Source organism: Neolamprologus brichardi, chromosome 23 (assembly GCF_056152115.1).
Source record: "Neolamprologus brichardi isolate AB-2024 chromosome 23, ASM5615211v1, whole genome shotgun sequence".
Classification (NCBI taxonomy): Eukaryota; Metazoa; Chordata; class Actinopteri; order Cichliformes; family Cichlidae; genus Neolamprologus; species Neolamprologus brichardi.
In genome coordinates, this window is record NC_142125.1 from 20,873,288 (window position 1) to 20,891,166 (window position 17,879).

Sequence of the window (17,879 nt, forward strand, 5' to 3'; positions counted from 1 at the left end):
AGTGCTTTAAGAAAGGAAGGAAAGCATATGAATTCGTACTTGAGCAGGAATACATTGAAAGACATAAAATTTTCATCAATAGGTAAACATCCTGATAATATGTTGGTCTAACTCTGATTTGCTCTATGTTAACTGATGTGCAAATCTTGAGATATTCATAGCAACATTTATAGGAGTATATTTCATAATGTAATCATTATACCTAGTTTCATATCCATTATTCAAGGGAAATAAACATTTATGATCTAGTCGTGCCACAGTTTTGCCTTTTGCTGCTTGAAGAAACCATCACAGCAACACTATCACACCACGCACAGAAAAACACAGAAATGCACCAGCAATACCCTCGTCGCAAACATTCTGTGCAGATCAGCAGCAGCACTGCTTTGACATTGTACAGCTGAAGAGTGTGTGATATGAAGAGTGACCTGAGTGTGTGGAGGGTAAACGGAGTGACTCCCTGGGGCTGCGACGTGTTCTCTCTAGCCCTCTTTTAGAGTTCAGACAAGTCCCACGATGCTGGAAGATTAATGAAGCTGCACTGGCACTATGATCCCTACAGGACGTACACACACACACGCGCACACACACAGTCATCGGCGTACATGCACACACACTGTTCATCTCAGATTATGACAGTTTTCTTGTACCCACCCTGATATGAGCTTTACAGGATGCACTGAGGATGGTACTCAGGTTGTGAAAAGGTTAAATGTTGTCATATAGAATCCTGCGCTTATTCAGTCAACAAAATACAAGAAAAATCTCATCAGCATGTGCAGATGTAACAATAGACTTCAATAGAATCACCTAAATAAAATCCGGTAGAAGATTTACCTTTAAGTAAGATGTGTCTTATACTAATGGAAACATCTAACCATGCATCCTGCCTATTGGTCACTAATGCTACTTCAAAAATGCATCATTAGAAACGCTTAAAAAAAAAAAGGCATCAGCAAATTTTTGCTCCTTGGACGAAAGAGGCCTGGTTGAGTCGCTAGCCTCTGGTCTGGCGACGATACAAGCAAGCTGCACCAAAACTCAGAGTCAGGAGGATGTCGCATTAACACATGGACCAGTCTCACACCTGCAGTCAGCTCAGCTGTCTTACACACTGCGGCACTGCCCCTTAGAGGTCAGAAATGGGTACTACTTGTTCATTCCATGCAGGCATTTCAGTCTGGACAAGAGGGCTGGACTAATCAAATTCAGCTGGCACTGTCATCCATATAATCATATTTTGTATGTAATTTAAGACATTTAATTTATGTATGTATAGCTATGATAAGAAATGTACATACACCCATCATGGACAAATGTGTGCATATAGATTCAAATATATACATATAGAAACCTGAATCTTTTAACAAGTGTTGCTGAAGGTCCTACACTGTATTTTCACTTGAAAGGACTATTAACTTCTCGTTAATGATCATGATGGACTACAACTGGTAGTTTCTCATTGCAGCATAAAAAGGATTTGTTTCACAGTGACTGATCAATACTCAGAACAATGAGAAAGTCCAAGGGACTCTGTGAAAATCTGAAAAGGAGGACTGCAGATTTACACAAGTTGGGAAGGTCTCTTGGAGCCATTTCTAAACAACTGTACCTCATTACAAGTTATTCTGATGTGTCAACACACAAGATTAGAGGAAACTGGTTAGGATGTTCAGGAACAACTCAGAAACTGCGTAGGCTCAAGCCTTAATTTTAGAACTGCTGGAATATCAATGTCATTGTCCACAATGAAGCCAGTTCTTCTTTTGGTTTGTTTTGCTGCCAGTAGTACTGGTACATTTAACAAAGTGGATGAAATAATGAACAAGGACAAATACATACTTCTATGTAAGTCAAAATTTCAAGATACTAACTGGAAACTTTGACTTGGTGATGGCAATTGTTTTTCCTTTTTTCTGTGCTGGAAACGAGCTTCCATAGATGTCAGTAGCTTTCACAAAACAGAAGTATTTGATTCTGTGGCAATAAAATAATCTACTGGCTTTGTAATTTCATTCATTTATTATGTCCTATTAACCAAGAATGTCCATTACTGCCATTCAGTCATAACATCATTCTCCTTATATACAGCATTAATCAAGGAAATAAATCATTCACACATCTAATGACTGTCAGCGGTTTAGTTGTGTAGGTGTAGTCACCACGTTATCCATCTCCAGTTCTTTCTTCTGGTCAACTTGACATGTTTCCTTTCGAATCTGGTCAGCATGCCTGCTCTGCTGCAGTCATTCCACCTCTGCCATCACTGCAGAGTAGGATTCATGGTGAAAGACTATCTGCCTAATCTGTGGGTTCCAGATGGAAAGAAAAGCTATACTGATGCAAGAACCTATTATTTTAAAGCACTGGTGCCACTATGGGACTGATCATCCTACAGGAGGATGCTGTTCTCTTCACTATCATTGTAAAAATGACAAAAAATATCTTTGATGGCAACTGCAGCAAAAACAATTAAAAAAAAGAGAGTCTCACAAAATAAAAAAATAAAAATTAAGACAGTACAAGGTCCAGAAAGCGGCATGTGATTTGTTCCTTTATAGTGACAGCATTGCGCAGGAGTTCAGTGGTTTGCTGCTGGAAGTCATGCTTTAAATTGCTTGGCATCAACACTCAGTGAAAGCTCACTGCCACACTGACCATCTAAATGAGTCCTATGGTAATGTGAACACTGCAGTCGGTGATGATCCTGAGGCCGGATGCCAATGCAAATGAATACGTAGTGTTCTACAGCCATCAACACCAGGGTCATCTGCGAAAGGAAAATACAACACAGAATATAAAACTATACTATGCAGTTCAACTTCAATTCAGTTTTATTTAAATAGCACCAAATCACAACAACAGTCACCTCAAGGTGCTTTATGTTGTAAGGCAAGACAAACCCCAACAATCAAACAACCTCCTTTGAGCAAGCGCTTGGTGACAGTGGGAAGGAGAAACTCTGTTTTAATAGGAAGAAATCTCCAGCAGAACCAGGCTCGGGGAGGGGTGGCCATCTGATTCTCAAACCACAAACTGATAGGTTTTGTAGTAGAATATATGCTGTGATCGCCACAGCAGCTGTTTATACCTACATGTCAGAACCAAGAGGAATCAATTTACTTCAACTGAGAAGAGCAAACTTACAAAAAGGACAAGAAAAAAGTTTTTTTTTTTAGAAGAAGGAAAGTTTCAGGAAGAACAGCTGCACGTACTCCCATACTGATCACAGCCATGGGTAGTATATTGGATGGATTAAAGACAGAGCTGTTTGAAGAGCTAAAATGCAGCTTACTTACAGCTGGATGTTCGTTGTACATGTTCATTCACAATAAAAGGCTATTCTATTTAATGTTGAACTACCAAAGAAAAGGAAAAATTGAGAGAGGTTACTAGGAGACAATAACCATTCACTTCATTTTCTTAGCATAAAACTCAGCTTACAAAAGTCACACAGTATCAGGTTTGACTCATATTTTTTTTTTCAATAGAAGTACTACTTTTTTATGTTCAAATATCTATAATCACTTGATATTAATTGTTTATCGGTATCAAGGATTCTCTTGTTGACTTTTATGCCTTCAAACTTAGATGTTTCTTATACCGTGTTGTGTATACTGAACGTCCATTCAAAAGAAATACTACATGCGATTCATATAGACACTGATGTTACCTGGCAACTGCATCAAAAGGAATGTTAGGAAGTTATTACTATTGTTACATAATAAAAAAACAATCATTTTTCTCCTTGAATTTTGTAACTTATGAAACAGGTGCACTTCAGGGATGGGAAGACTATAGATGAGGCTTGTTTGTGAACAGATCGGAGAAGAGATCCTTCTCTCTCACTGCTATCCTTGTGTCACTTTCAGAAGCAAAGACAGCTGGTATTTAGAGAAGCAGCCCTAAAAACCCCATAGGGTGCCAACATAGTTATTTTTGAATTTCCTGTTCTGTTCTCTCAAAGTCAGTGGACTTTATGGATTTTCCATTAGATGCCTAACATACAGTCTGCAATTAACATAAGCTTTAGACATGTTCAAGTTTTGTTGTTCTAAAACTTAAAATATTTTAATTAAATATCCCACTTGGGAATTCAGAGAAAGTGTATAAACGAGACAACAGAAATTTGTGGGGACATTCGGTTCTGTGGTGTCCAAAACAGGAGCTTAGTGGTAATGGCAAAGTCATGTGACTGACCTCAATGATTCTGCCCTCATCAGTTCAAATCCAAGATATTTCCACCATGACCACAAATGGAAATGAAAGAATTTGATATTTAACATATCACAGTCATTAAGCAATTAATTTCAAAAATAAAGTTTAAATGTCAAGACTGAGTGCACTTATTTCTTATAATTTCAGCAGATGAAAAAGTAAATAATTCCCACATGCTATATTAATCACGTTTTATTTTGGTAACTTGAATCTCAGTCTCACTGTGTAGCCTTTCCTTTACAGCTGTGAGAAAATCTTTGGAAAGCAGAATCACTGAGCTGTTTGAAGGTCTGTTTCTAAATTGCAGTCACTCTGAAAAGGTTTCATTGTAGCATGGCCAAACCACTTGAGAAACTGTTGATTTAATTTCCAGACGGTGAAAAAGCAGTTACCGAGTAGCTTCTTGATTCCACCGTAGCAGTTGACAGTGCTCTACCCAGGCCCCACAACAACAAAGTGGCCTGTCTGATATGAGGGGCAGTTTAAGGGGAAGTGGCACCTGCCAGGGTAAAAGACCTTACCTGTACAATTTTCTCAGGTAGAGAAATTACGGATGGCATACATGCATTCTGGAAAGACGATACCAGTATGTGCATGAAACCAGCAGCCAGATACTAATCAGTACCAATCTTTTGTCCACATCGGATTCTCTTTCTTGCTTTTGTTCAAAAGGACTCCTTACTTTTGATTCCCGCGTGCTAGCCAGATGTCTTGGGTGTCTGAATTGCTTTATATGAATCATATTTATTCCTTCATACCAAATTTTTATGGCAAGAGAAATGCATCACCTTCTCTTGGTGAACGATACACAGCAGTACAAACACGAGCAAAAGTCTCAAGTCTATGCTCATTTCTTCAAAAGTGTTGTGAAAACATAATTTGCTCCATTTCTTTAGTTGAAGCTATGAAAAATGCCAAAGATAACAAGGTTTGACATAAAATTGTATTTTGTATCCCAGCATGGTGTGTAGTGTGTTCTTAAAAAAAATTGAGGAAAATTTGAAGCATCAGGACTAAACATTATCAGCAGTTGAACATAAATTTGTGTCCTTAAGAAACAGGAAAGAAATCCAGCAAAGACCTGACACAGGAGCTGAGAGATGCCTCCGGACTTTCAGCTGTCTGAGTGTCTACAGTCATCTGTGAAACACGGTGGAGGTTCTGTCAGGGCTGCATGTCAGCCAGTGCTGTTGCAGATCTTGTCAAAATTTCTGAATTAATAATTTATCAAAGTACCATCAGATATTGATCCACCGTGCAATATTATCTGGAAAACATGATTAGCAACAGCTTCATTTTCCAGCACAACAATGATCCCAAACCAAAATGCCAATGCATTAAAATCCTACCTGGATAGAAAAACACACAGTGGAGCACTATCAGTCATGGATTGGCCTCCCCAGAGCCCAGACCTCAACATTATTGAAGCAGTGTGAGATCATGTTGACGGAGAACGGAACAAAAGGCAGAAACATCCAAAGAAGAGCTTTGAATGTCCTTTATGAAGCCTGGAGAACTATTCCTGAAGACGACTTAAAGAAATGACAAGAAAGCTGCCTAAGAGAGTTCAGACTGTGCTGAAGAATAAAAGTGGTCACACCAAATATTGACTTTCAGGTTATTACTGTATAAACTCTGTTTTTTCCTTACATGCTGCCACATATTATACACAAGACCTTATATCTTACGCTATTAACTCATACCTAATATGCGATGTTTGGTTCTCAAAGCTGTGGGCAAGCTCTGCACCGTCACCACCTCTGTGCTAGAGGTGCACTGAAATGATCAACTTGAGAGAGCTCACATCTTCCACAAACAAAAAACCACCATGATACACTTTCCCACTTAAACAGCATGAATTTGAAACAGCAAGTGAAATTTATTTAAATTAAATAAAATCTTGTACATTTCACAGCTATAGGGGCCTACATAGTAAGCAAAATAAAGTCTACTCTTTGTCCATGTGCAGAACTACACCACAGGGTAGCTCCAAAACAGTCTGGCATCATTTGAATATAGGAGAGGGAGTTTGTTTGGTGGAAGAAGACGGCCATAGCCAGATCCTACTCCCCAAAAGACTGGATGATGTAAAAAAAAAAAAAAAAAAAAAAAAAAAAAAAAAAAAAAAAAGTTATGTGTGGCTTCTGGTAGTGCTTTCATGCTGATTCCTTCCAGCTGTAGACATCCACCTTTAAAATACAACATATTTTTCACCATATCACCATGCTTTAAAGGCAGTTAGCCAAAGTTCCTTGTAATGAACACATAAAGACTGATTTCATTATATTGTAGTGATACTTTACGGTAAATCGTTTGTTCCTCTCCAAAATGAGCACATAAGCTTTTGTAATGAAACTTATCAGCTGCTGATATTAATGCAATCTACTTTGGAAATGTCTCTCAGCATGTGTGGCATCATATCCTGTAGATCTTGCAGTCTGCTCCAATGATAGATGGCTGTCACAGACTTAAGAGAGTACGGCCTGTGCAGTCTTGATGCCAACTAGGTTGTCTGCACTGACAGACCTTCTCATGGCCGATTTACTCAAGTCCTTATACTTGTCCTCACATAGCCTGGAGATAGCCTACAAAAAAGAGAAAGATAATAACAATAAAAAAACAATAATAATCAGAAGAAGCATCAAACTGTTACAACAGAACAAGCAGAGCAGCCACAGCATAACAAGTTCTACCAACATTTACTTTATCAGTTCAGCAGTTGGAATATATACATTTCCAAACTGCAAAATAAAATCAGCCCTGGAAAATTACTCACCTCTAGTTTTTGGGCCCGTTTGGTACTTAGTGGCTCCAGAGGGAAACTGAGGTTGTTGTCATCAGCCAGTGAGCGCAGGTCAAAGTAGTACTTGGCGTAGACGCTGGCTGGGACATTAATGTTGAACTGGAGCAGCTCCAAAAAGTGACGCTCCATTTCATTCCTGCAAAACAGTTTGGAAAGGTTCACGATCTTTTATTAAAAAACAAAAGGTCCTTTCCAGGCTGCAGGAACCTTTTGAGGGCTTTCCTATAACTCTTAGAGGTGGTCCCCACTTTCCGTGTGTTTGCACTGTGTGAACTAGAAACTACACTGCTTAAAAAAATTAAAGGAACACTTTGAAAATGCATCAATCTCAATGGGGGGAAAAGCACATCTGGATATCTATACTCTTATGCACTGGTATTCAGAAAAAAAAAAAAATCACAATGTCACTTTGATGGAAATGAAAATAATCAACCTACAGAGGGCTAAATTCAAAGTGAAAATGAAACAGTGAGTCAAGTGAACGTCCGGGCCAGGCAATGGTATCAATTCCTTTAACCTCCAGGAACTACTTGCATACTCTTGCCACATGAGGCACTGTTGTGCACCAGGAGGAACCCAGTACTCACTGCAACAGTGTAGGGTCTGACAATGGGTCCAAGGATACCTAATGGTAGTCAGGGTGTTGTTGCCTAGCCTGTAGAGCTCTGTGCGTTCCTCCATGGATATGCCTCCACAGACTTTCACTGACCCACTACCAAACCAGTCATGCTGAACAATGTTACAGGCAGCAGAATTTTCTCCACAGCTTCTCCAGACCCTTTCACATCTGTCACGCATGCTCAGGGGGAACCTGCTCTCGTCTGTGAAAAGCACAGGGCACCAGTAATGGACCTGCTAATTCTGGTACTCTATGGCAAATGCTAATCACAGTGCCGGGCAGAGATCACAGGGCCCTCTAGAGGATGTCAGGCCCTCAGGCCACCCTCATTAAGTCTATTTAAAAAAAAAAAAAAAAAAAAAAAAAAAAAAGATGGCGCCGGTGAGGTCGGCTGCCGTCACGACTGCTCCGACCACCTTTTCTTTGTTTTTGTTCTTTAAGTTAGTTTTCAGCGTTTCTAAATCGGCAAAATCATCACCATTGGGTACATTAGGTATGACAGTGACACTCTTGTTTCTATTGGTATACGATGTACTCACAATTCGAAGTTTTTAACTCCGGATCCGAGCTGGCCGAGTGAGATCTTGAGGGGGAACAAAGGACGCGACGCGAAGCGGCCTCGAGGGAAACGAGCCGGTGTCAGGAACAGGCTGAGAGCTCGTGCACACCGCACACCTCTGCCTAGCATCCTGCTCGCCAACGTCCAGTCACTGGAGAACAAGCTTGATGACCTCAGGGCCAGGATAAAGTTCCAGAGAGACATTCGGGACTGCAATCTCCTCTGCTTCACCGAGACATGGCTGAACCCAGCGGTGCCGGACCACGCCATCCAGCCGGCCGAGTTCTTCTCGGTTCACCGCATGGACAGGACACGGGACTCGGGGAAGTCAAGGGGAGGCGGCGTGTGTTTAATGGTGAACAACAATTGGTGCAACAGTGCGAACGTTGTTCCTCTCACACGCTCCTGCACACCAAATCTGGAACTACTGTCCATCATGTGTCGTCCTTTTTATCTACCTCGAGAGTTTACATCGGTCATTATAAGTGCCGTTTATATTCCACCACAAGCGGACACGGTCACCGCCTTATGCGAGCTGCATGAGGCACTCACACAGCACCAGACACAACACCGGGACGCTGCGCTTATTGTAACGGGGGACTTTAATAGTGCCAACCTCAAACGCGCAGCGCCGAACTTTTATCAACATATCACCTGCCCCACCAGAGGTGAAAGGACACTGGACCACTGCTACACTACGGTCAAGGACGGCTACAAGGCACAATCCCGCCCTCCGTTTGGCAAATCCGATCACGCCGCCATCTTCCTCATGCCAAAATACAAACAAAGGCTGAAACGGGAAGTTCCGGTTCAGAGGAAGGTCGCGCGCTGGACGGATCAATCGGTGGCCGCGTTACAGGACGCACTCGACGACGCAGACTGGGACATGTTCAGAAACAGCTCCGACGATGATGTCAACGTGTTTACGGAAGCGGTTGTGGGATTCATCGGGAAACTAGCGGATGATACCGTGGAGACAAAGACTATCACAACGTTTCCCAACCAGAAGCCGTGGGTGGATAAAACCATCCGCGACGCTCTGAGATCCCGCACAGCTGCCTACAACACGGGACTCACGACGGGGGACATGGACCTGTACAAAGCCGCGTCATATAACGTGCGGAAGGCGGTGAAAGAGGCGAAGCAGCGCTACGGGAGGAAACTAGAGTCACAACTCCAACAGAGTGACTCTAGGAGCCTGTGGCGGGGACTAAGGACAATAACGGATTATAAAGCACCAACAACCGGTATGACGAACACGGCCGTGACTCTGGCAGATGAGCTGAACACTTTCTATGCTCGCTTCGAGGCTGCAGCTAAGGACTCCAACGATGCTAGTGCTAGCGGCGCTAACGGCTGCAGACAGGAAGATACTGCCAGCACCGGAAACGTGCTCGTCATCTCCGAGCATGAAGTAAGGAGAGCCTTCAAGAGAGTGAACACCAGGAAAGCAGCAGGACCAGACGGCATCCCAGGTCGTATCCTCAGAGACTGCGCATACCAGCTAGCTCCTGTGTTCACTGAGATATTCAACATCTCTTTATCTCAGTCGGTGATCCCCACATGCTTCAAAGAGTCCATCATTGTTCCTGTCCCAAAGAAACCCCACCCTGCTTCTCTCAATGACTATCGCCCTGTAGCCCTCACCTCAGTAGTGATGAAGTGCTTTGAACGCCTGGTCAGAGACTTCATCATTTCTTCACTACCAGACACACTGGACCCACTACAGTTCGCTTACCGTCCAAATCGTTCCACAGACGATGCCATCTCTCATCTCCTCCACACATCACTTACTCACTTGGACACTAGAAGGGGGAATTATGTTAAAATGCTCTTCATAGACTACAGCTCTGCATTTAATACCATAATTCCCTCCACACTCACCACCAAGCTGGAGCATCTGGGACTCAGCTCATCTATGTGTCAGTGGATCTCCAACTTCCTAACTGGCAGACCACAGGCAGTAAGGATGGGCGGACATGTCTCAGCCTCCATCATTCTCAGCACTGGAGCCCCCCAGGGGTGTGTTCTGAGCCCCCTGCTGTACTCCTTGTACACATATGACTGTGTGGCCACTACCAGCTCCACCACCATCATCAAGTTTGCTGACGACACCGTCGTGGTGGGCCTGATCTCTGACAACAACGAGACGCCCTACCTGAAGGAGATTAGGAATCTGGAGAACTGGTGCCAGAGGAACAACCTCCTTCTAAACGTCAGTAAGACAAAGGAGTTGATAGTGCACTTCAGCACTAAGCAGGAGAGGAACTACCAGACCCCCGTCATCAACGAGTGCCCAGTGGAGAGAGTGGACAGCTTCAAATACCTCGGAGTTCACATCACGCAGGACCTGTCATGGTCCTGTCACATCAACACCGTGGTGAAAAAGGCCTGTCAGCGTCTCTACCACCTCAGACGCTTGAGAGACTTCCGACTGCCCCCCAAGGTGCTCAGGAACTTTTACTCCTGCACCATAGAGAGCATCCTGACGGGAAACATCTTAACCTGGTTCGGGAACAGCACCATGCAGGACAGACGAGCTCTACAGAGGGTTGTGCGTTCAGCTGAGCGCACCATCCGCTCCGAGCTCCCTGACCTGCACTTAATCTACAGCAGGCGGTGCTGGACCAAGGCCAGGAAGATCGTGAAGGACCTCAGCCATCCCAACAACGGACTGTTCTCTCTGTTGAGGTCAGGAAAGCGATTCCGCTCCCTGAAGACCAACACAGAGAGACTGAGGAGGAGCTTCTTCCCGCAGGCGATACGGTCTCTCAATCACACCACCACACAGTACTGACCCACACATATAGTTCTTACACACACACTGGACATTCTGGACATTTGTTTACACTTCATCACTTTAAGCATATTTGCACTGCACAAGACACTGTATAATGTGGATTGCAGCTGCTGTTATTGTGTGTATATATATTTATATTTCTCTTACATTCTTATAAATGTCTATACTTTGTATTTTGTTGTACAGTTATCTTATTTTCAACTTTAATTTATATATTTTATCTTATTCTTTCCCAGTTAAATTTACCCTTCATTCTAATTTGTGTTGTACAGTTATCTCATTCTTAACTTAATTTTTTTATATTTTATTTTATTCCTTCCTGGTTAAATTTACCCTTTTTTATTTTCATATTTATTTATTTCCTATCTTATTCATAGCCTTTTCTTTTTTCTTTAGGTCACGAGCAGTTGTCCAAGCATTTCACTACATATCATACTGTGTATGACTGTGTATGTGACAAATAAAAATTTGAATTTTGAATTTTTGAATTTTTGAATTTTTGATGGTCTGGTCAGAGACACTGACACAAGTGGCCTGCTGGAGGTCATTTTGTAGATCTGGCAGTGCTATACAAAAACTACTGTAATACTTACATGTCCTCCACGGTGATATCTTTGAGGATCTGGCAGTAATCGACATTCCACACAGCCTGATCATCCCAGACCTTGGAGGCCAGTAAGATGGCACCAAGAACAATGCGCTTCCAGTTACAAGGACAAATATCCATCTCAGCATACGTTAACAGCCTTTCCAGATACACCTAAGGCAGAAGGAACCCATCCATTCACACAAGCAGAAAGGGTGATAGTTCTCAATACTTCTTTACATCATTCAACACTTTCTGCAGTGTAGTGGATGTTTGAACTTACCAGAGTGACGATGGCGCACTCGGCGGTGAGCTGAGCAGAGCTGAAGAGCGTTCTTATGAAGCGGTAGATGAGTTTGTGTTCTGGGTCCACCACAGAGTAGTCATCTGGAACCTTTTCTCGCTGTTGGGCAGAAGGTCATCATCAGTGGTCCACTAATATAGCAAATATCACTGCTTGGTGTAATCAACCACCTCAACTCACCGACAGTGGGTGCTTCTTCTCGTCGAATATATCCAGCGAGCGGTTTGAATCTCTGTAGATGCAACAAGCCACTGTTAAATATACGTGATATGTAACTTCTCATGGTTTGAAACTACCATTGCTTATTCACTGGGGTTTCATGGTGTTAGATATCACAAAAGTTATTTATCTTTCGTTGAGTTCTACAAATACTTTGTATATTACAACCACTGATGTGCAAATTAACAAACATTTTGTTTCCTATATTATTAAGTATCTGACTCACTGATGTCCAAAAAACTAATTTGATTTTCGCACTGACCATCAACACTGGCCACCTGCTGTGGAAAAGTATTTGCCCCCTTCCTGATGTCTTAGCTTTTTTGTTGTGTATTTGTCACACTTAAATGTTTCAGATAATCAAACAAATTTTAATGTTAAAGATGATAAGTGCATTTAACATCTAGTTTTTACGGTAAATGAAAAAAGTTAATACAAACCTACCTGGTCCTATGTTAAAAAGGAATTGACCCCTAAACCTAGTGTTACAACCCGGCTCAAAGCCGCAACATAAAAAAGGAGACGAATACCAGAGTGTAGGTGAACAGAGGCCTTTATCCACACCTGACTAGGTGTGGTCAATTAGCACCAGCTGAACACACTGAGCAGATTAGAGGCTGCAGAGGGACGTAACACCTAAAACACTAAAACACAATAAAACTTTACCTGTCTAGTCTTCAGTGGTGTACCAGGCTCGAGGCAACTTTAAACGCGAACTCGAGAGCAGGCAGCAGACCAGAGCTTTAGTCTCCTACCAAACTCTGAAGCGTACCCCCACCCAGGATAGCCACCAAACACAACAAATTAAAACAACAAAGCAAAACAACAAACGAGTGCTTCGCTGGGAGGGCAGCACAGCCATCCAGCTGAAACACACTGACTAAAGGGACGTTGCTCAATCACAGTGAACACCTTCACTCACCCACTTAAAAGCAATACAAAAAACTGATATTCAATCTCCACTAAAATGTCCAAATATCCCGGACGAGCCCCCACTTATGTTACGACCCGGCTCAAAGCCGCAACATAAAAAAGGAGACGAATACCAGAGTGTAGGTGAACAGAGGTTTTGTCTTAAAATGGAATATCAGGTTGGCTAAAATGGCTGGTGCCACCAAGGCAAAGACAAGTGAGCTCCCCGGGAAGCTTGCCTCAGGTATGCCTTTATCCACACCTGACTAGGTGTGGTCAATTAGCACCAGCTGAACACACTGAGCAGATTAGAGGCTGCAGAGGGACGTAACACTAGTAAGTGGTTGTCTGTGAAGGTTCTCAGTCATCCAGGTCATCGTAGTCAAAGGAGCTTGCAAAGAAAAGCGTCTGGACTTCTTTAAGTTACTTGAAGATGTTTCACCTCTCATCCGAGAAGCTTCTTCAGTTCTAAGGTCAAATGGTGGAGAGTCCCAGATATAAACCTAGTGCGAGTATCCCCCCACAGAGGGACAAAAGGACCCCCTGATGATCCTCTAATCGCCTGAGCCAAGGTGTGAAACTGGGTGTGGGTCCCAATCAGCCGGAGTTTGAGCTCACCCGAAACTCCATATTTCAGGACAAATATGCAAAAAACTAAGAAATCAGAAAAGGGCAAATACTTCTTCACCACATTGTATCTATTCTTTGAGTTTCCACCACCAAGTGCTAGGACTCTGGCCATAAAACTCAAAAACCATACTTGACCTAAATTAGGCAAAGCTGCATCCTTGGATCACTTCCAAGAACATGACTTTAAGGAAAGTAGCTCCTACTTTCCTTAAAGTCGTGTTTTGACAGTTACTACATTTGAAATGCAAATAAATTGCATTTCAAACTGAGATGATGCAAACAGAAAACTCAATTTTCAACCTATTATGTGCAGACATGAGATGAAAAAAAACTGTTAATTTTTATAAAAGCAATCACAACCTCTTTTTTTATATATTTTTTTGCAATTCTGACCTGACGCAAGCCACCTTCTGGTTTGTTTGTTAATCAGAGCTAAATCTCTGGCTCTCAATACCAGTGATGATCTTTAAAAGCTGTACCCATCTGGCACTTAAGTTGATATCCACCTTCTGCATACATGTCATTCATGCATGATGTATTTAGCAGTAAGACAAGGCAAGTAGCATTTCCTATAGGACTTAGGCTCATTTTTAATTACTTCATCTAAGTATTAAAAGCAGTCTTACAAACTTGATGACTAATGTTTGTAAATATCTAAGTACGGGTCACAACAATGAACAAAACGTTGCACTACTAAGAGACAATACGTCTGACGTTTCCTACCTGTTTTTTATGTGGTAGTATATGGCCAGTGCAACACTGCAAGAGACAGAAATCAACAAAGAATAAAACACTAGAGCTGGATTTTCCCTTTTACAGCTTTTTATTTTTACTTCTACTTTACAAATAGATATTTAGATCTTTACAACTGCAGCTATTTGGTGACTTTAAATGTTACCTGCAGTTCAGGACAAACAAACAGAAACATTTTGCAAATAATTAAACAGTAGACTGACAACATGTCAGTAACATAATTGTGTATTAGAAGAGGATCTTAAAGGGGGCGGAGTTTCTCAGACATAAAGATGGGCCAAGGTTTAGTAATCTCCAAAAAAACCTATGTACAAATTGGGGAACAAATTCATGTACAGATGAGGAGACTTTGAATATCTAATAATATTCATTACATAGTGATATTAAACAATTCACAGAACCGGTAGAAATATCTGTGCACAAAGGACAAGGCTAAAAATCAGTGCCCGTGATCTTCAGGTGGCACTGCATTAAAAACAGGAATATCTCTGTCATGGAAATTACTATATGAGCTCAGGAACACAAATCACTGTTAAAGGTTACCATGCCATCCACAAATGGGGGTTAAGCTCTATCATCCAAAGAAGAAGCCATATGTGAACATGATCCAGAAACACTGCTGGGGTCAAATCTCACTAAAGAGGAGCAGAACCATCCAGCTTGCCTCTTAGATGGTACGAGGGGTACATCAGTGCCTATTGAATTGGTAGCTTGGACATCTGGAAAAGCACCATCAATGCTGAAATGCATATGAAGGCTTTAGAGCAAGATATGCTGCCGTCCAGAGAGCTTCTTCAAGGAAGTTTTTGCATATTTCAGTAAAACAGTGCTAAACCACATACTGCATGTATTACAAGAGCATGACTTCCTGGTAAAGAAGTCCAGATGCTGAACTTTTCACCAGCTGAAAGCAGCAGCTAGAATCTTTTATCAGGACATCATTCCTCTCCCAAATGTCCAGCAAAGCTCTCTTTTTAGTTTCCACACTTTTATTAAAAGAAGAGGGGATGCTACACAGCGTTAAACGTGGCCATGATGCTGCCACCACATTCAAAATAAACATCTGATAAGTTTAAAATGTTTTAAAGTGAGTCAAAACTGTGTTTGTGGAATTTGCAAACCATTGAACTGTTTTTTATTCACATTTTACACAGCGTCCCAACTTTTTTTGTACTTGCACTTGCAGCAGTACTGAGGTGAGGGCGGTCACTTACCATTTAATAGTGCTCTTGAGATTGGGCTGGCTGACTGTGCTGTCATCGAGGAATATGGTTGAACACGAGCTGTACTTTTTAGAAAGGAGTCCCGGGGACATCTGGCATCAAAAGCGTGACAATGTTTAGAGACAGAATGGAGGGGAAAACGGGTTATAGAAACACATTCAACCCCAGAGAAATGAGATGTATGACTGTGAATCATTTCAGCAACAAACAGACCCACGAAGAACACGCAGAGCCGTAACTTACGTGATTCATGTAGTTGCTTTTCCTTTTCTCGCGGACTGAAATTGGATAAAAAACACAATCAACGAGATGTAGGAGTTTCAGAAGAGAATGGGGTAAAATATTAAAGCACAAGAGAAATACTGACCATCTGTCTGAGACTTGTTGAGGAATAGAGTGCTTGCTCTGGGGTGGTCAGATGGGTTGGCCTCTTGGGCCAGCTCTGTAGAGGGAAAATGTTAAAAGTCTTCATATAATACTACAGTGTTTGTCTAGGAGCTGCCACGCTGCTGCTGATTTAATGCTAAACAGCTCTTAAAGCATGTAAAACATTTAAACTGAATCACTTGCAGTAAACCGGCACCATGACAGGGCAACATCACTGCATGCAATCACATCTCCAAAAATAGCAAACTAATCTTCACACACCATCTGGAAGCTCCCTGTCACTGATGTGCTGCAGGTATGTCCCAGTGTCCTCGCTCACATCTTCAGTAGTGGTGATGGGACACTCCTCCAGCTCCACCTCTCTCCTGTGGATCTTGGGGCTCTCTCCAGGAGAGATGCAGCAGGACACCGAACCTCCCATCGCTGACCTGCAAAAGTCCTGCAACAGCCAGCACCGCTTTCCATACAATTGAGGAGGGACCACCTGCTAATCTGGCAATTCTGAAGCTGCAGGAAGGTCTGCAAGATCTTTATGCCAAACCTTACAAGGGGTTGTTAGGAAAAAATACATAAAACACTAGTTTTGCTCTGCCTTGGCGAGATCGGGTTCAATCACAACCTGGAAGTGTTCGGGTTATTTGAAAATGTGCGTGTTGTGGACCAGCACAGCCCTTGTGTTTCTGCTGCAAAGTGAACGATCTCGCTTCAGAGCAGAACGGGATCTATGCAAGGACAGCCAAGTAAGTATCTGCGGTATGTGCAGGACGGCTGACATATTCAGGGTGTGTGCGCAACCCACGGATGGCGCACTTTAATATGAACTGCGTGCGTGGGCTGCATGGTTTTGGGCTGAGAATAACCGCTACCAAGTCATTTTACGGAAAACAGTCTAATGAGACGAAGTCAGGCGTTCCTCTGCCTCCCTCCATGGCTAGCCGGCTAACGCTAGCTTCCGCACCTCAATCCACTGCTGGCTCCTCCAGCAGCGTGACTCAATCCATTTTCACTGCGGCTCAAGTCTGTGTAACCGCTGCGGCCCTTTCAGCGACAGCACCGGGCGAATTCACCAGCCGGAAGGGTTTTTAGAGGAAACGGGGAAAGTGAGCGGCCAGCGGGTGTCAAAGCGGTGGCCGGAGGTGGCGTTCATCTCGTCGCACTAGCGGGACACAAGCTTTAGATGTCAAAGCGACCGTAGCAGGTAAGTTCAGAGGTAATTTCCTGCTTAAGGTTTTCAAAGTAAAAGTCCGCTGGTGGAAACGCCAAGACAGTGTGAGACTAAAAAAAAAAAAAAAAGATAAAAAAATAACTAATACAATATTTATTAAAACTATTTAAGCTATCTTCTTAACATAAAATAAAATAAAAGTGTAAGCTGTTGAATTAAAAATAAAATAAAAAAACTTAGTGAAAAGAAAACTGATTTGTTGTTCATATAAATAAAAACGTTTATGCTGAACACTCTTTCTTAACAGACACCTATAAAAGATAATAAGTCTTAAAATAATTTAAGCAACATTTCAATACAGTTTTCATACGTTTCTCTTGGTTTATCTATTTATTTGTATTTCAGATTTATTTCCAAATCTTTGCTCAAAAACACCATGCATGTAATAATTCAACAACCTTTTCAACAACTAGGTTTCCATTTTTGTCTAATTTACTCAGCCAAGGGATGTTTTAGTATTTTTTGTGCATCAGTTATTTTCAGTATTATCAATAGATAGCTGCCATGGACCCGTAGCTGCAATAGATGCCATTGGTGGCAGGTTCTTACTAAGAAAATATCCACCACTGTGCAGCTTTTTCATATTCGATGAAAATGTTTTTTTTTCTTTTTTATTTCTTATGTCTATACTCTCAGCACAG

At 42.0% G+C, this 17,879-nt stretch overlaps 1 protein-coding gene across 1 annotated transcript; it reads right to left on the reverse strand.

Moving 5' to 3' along the window:
- Positions 1–6,335: 6,335 nt before the first annotated feature.
- LOC102787582 (cyclin-Y-like protein 1) lies at positions 6,336–17,205 on the reverse strand. The gene is made up of 10 exons (XM_006800260.2): positions 16,275–17,205; positions 15,994–16,068; positions 15,870–15,904; positions 15,618–15,718; positions 14,374–14,409; positions 12,070–12,121; positions 11,869–11,988; positions 11,593–11,759; positions 6,995–7,157; positions 6,336–6,803 (listed from the first exon to the last, which is right to left on the reverse strand). The coding sequence occupies exons 1-10, from the start codon at positions 16,432–16,434 to the stop codon at positions 6,687–6,689; spliced, it is 1,026 nt and encodes a 341-aa protein (XP_006800323.1). The 5' UTR covers positions 16,435–17,205; the 3' UTR covers positions 6,336–6,686.
- Between the last annotated feature and the right edge of the window lie 674 nt (positions 17,206–17,879).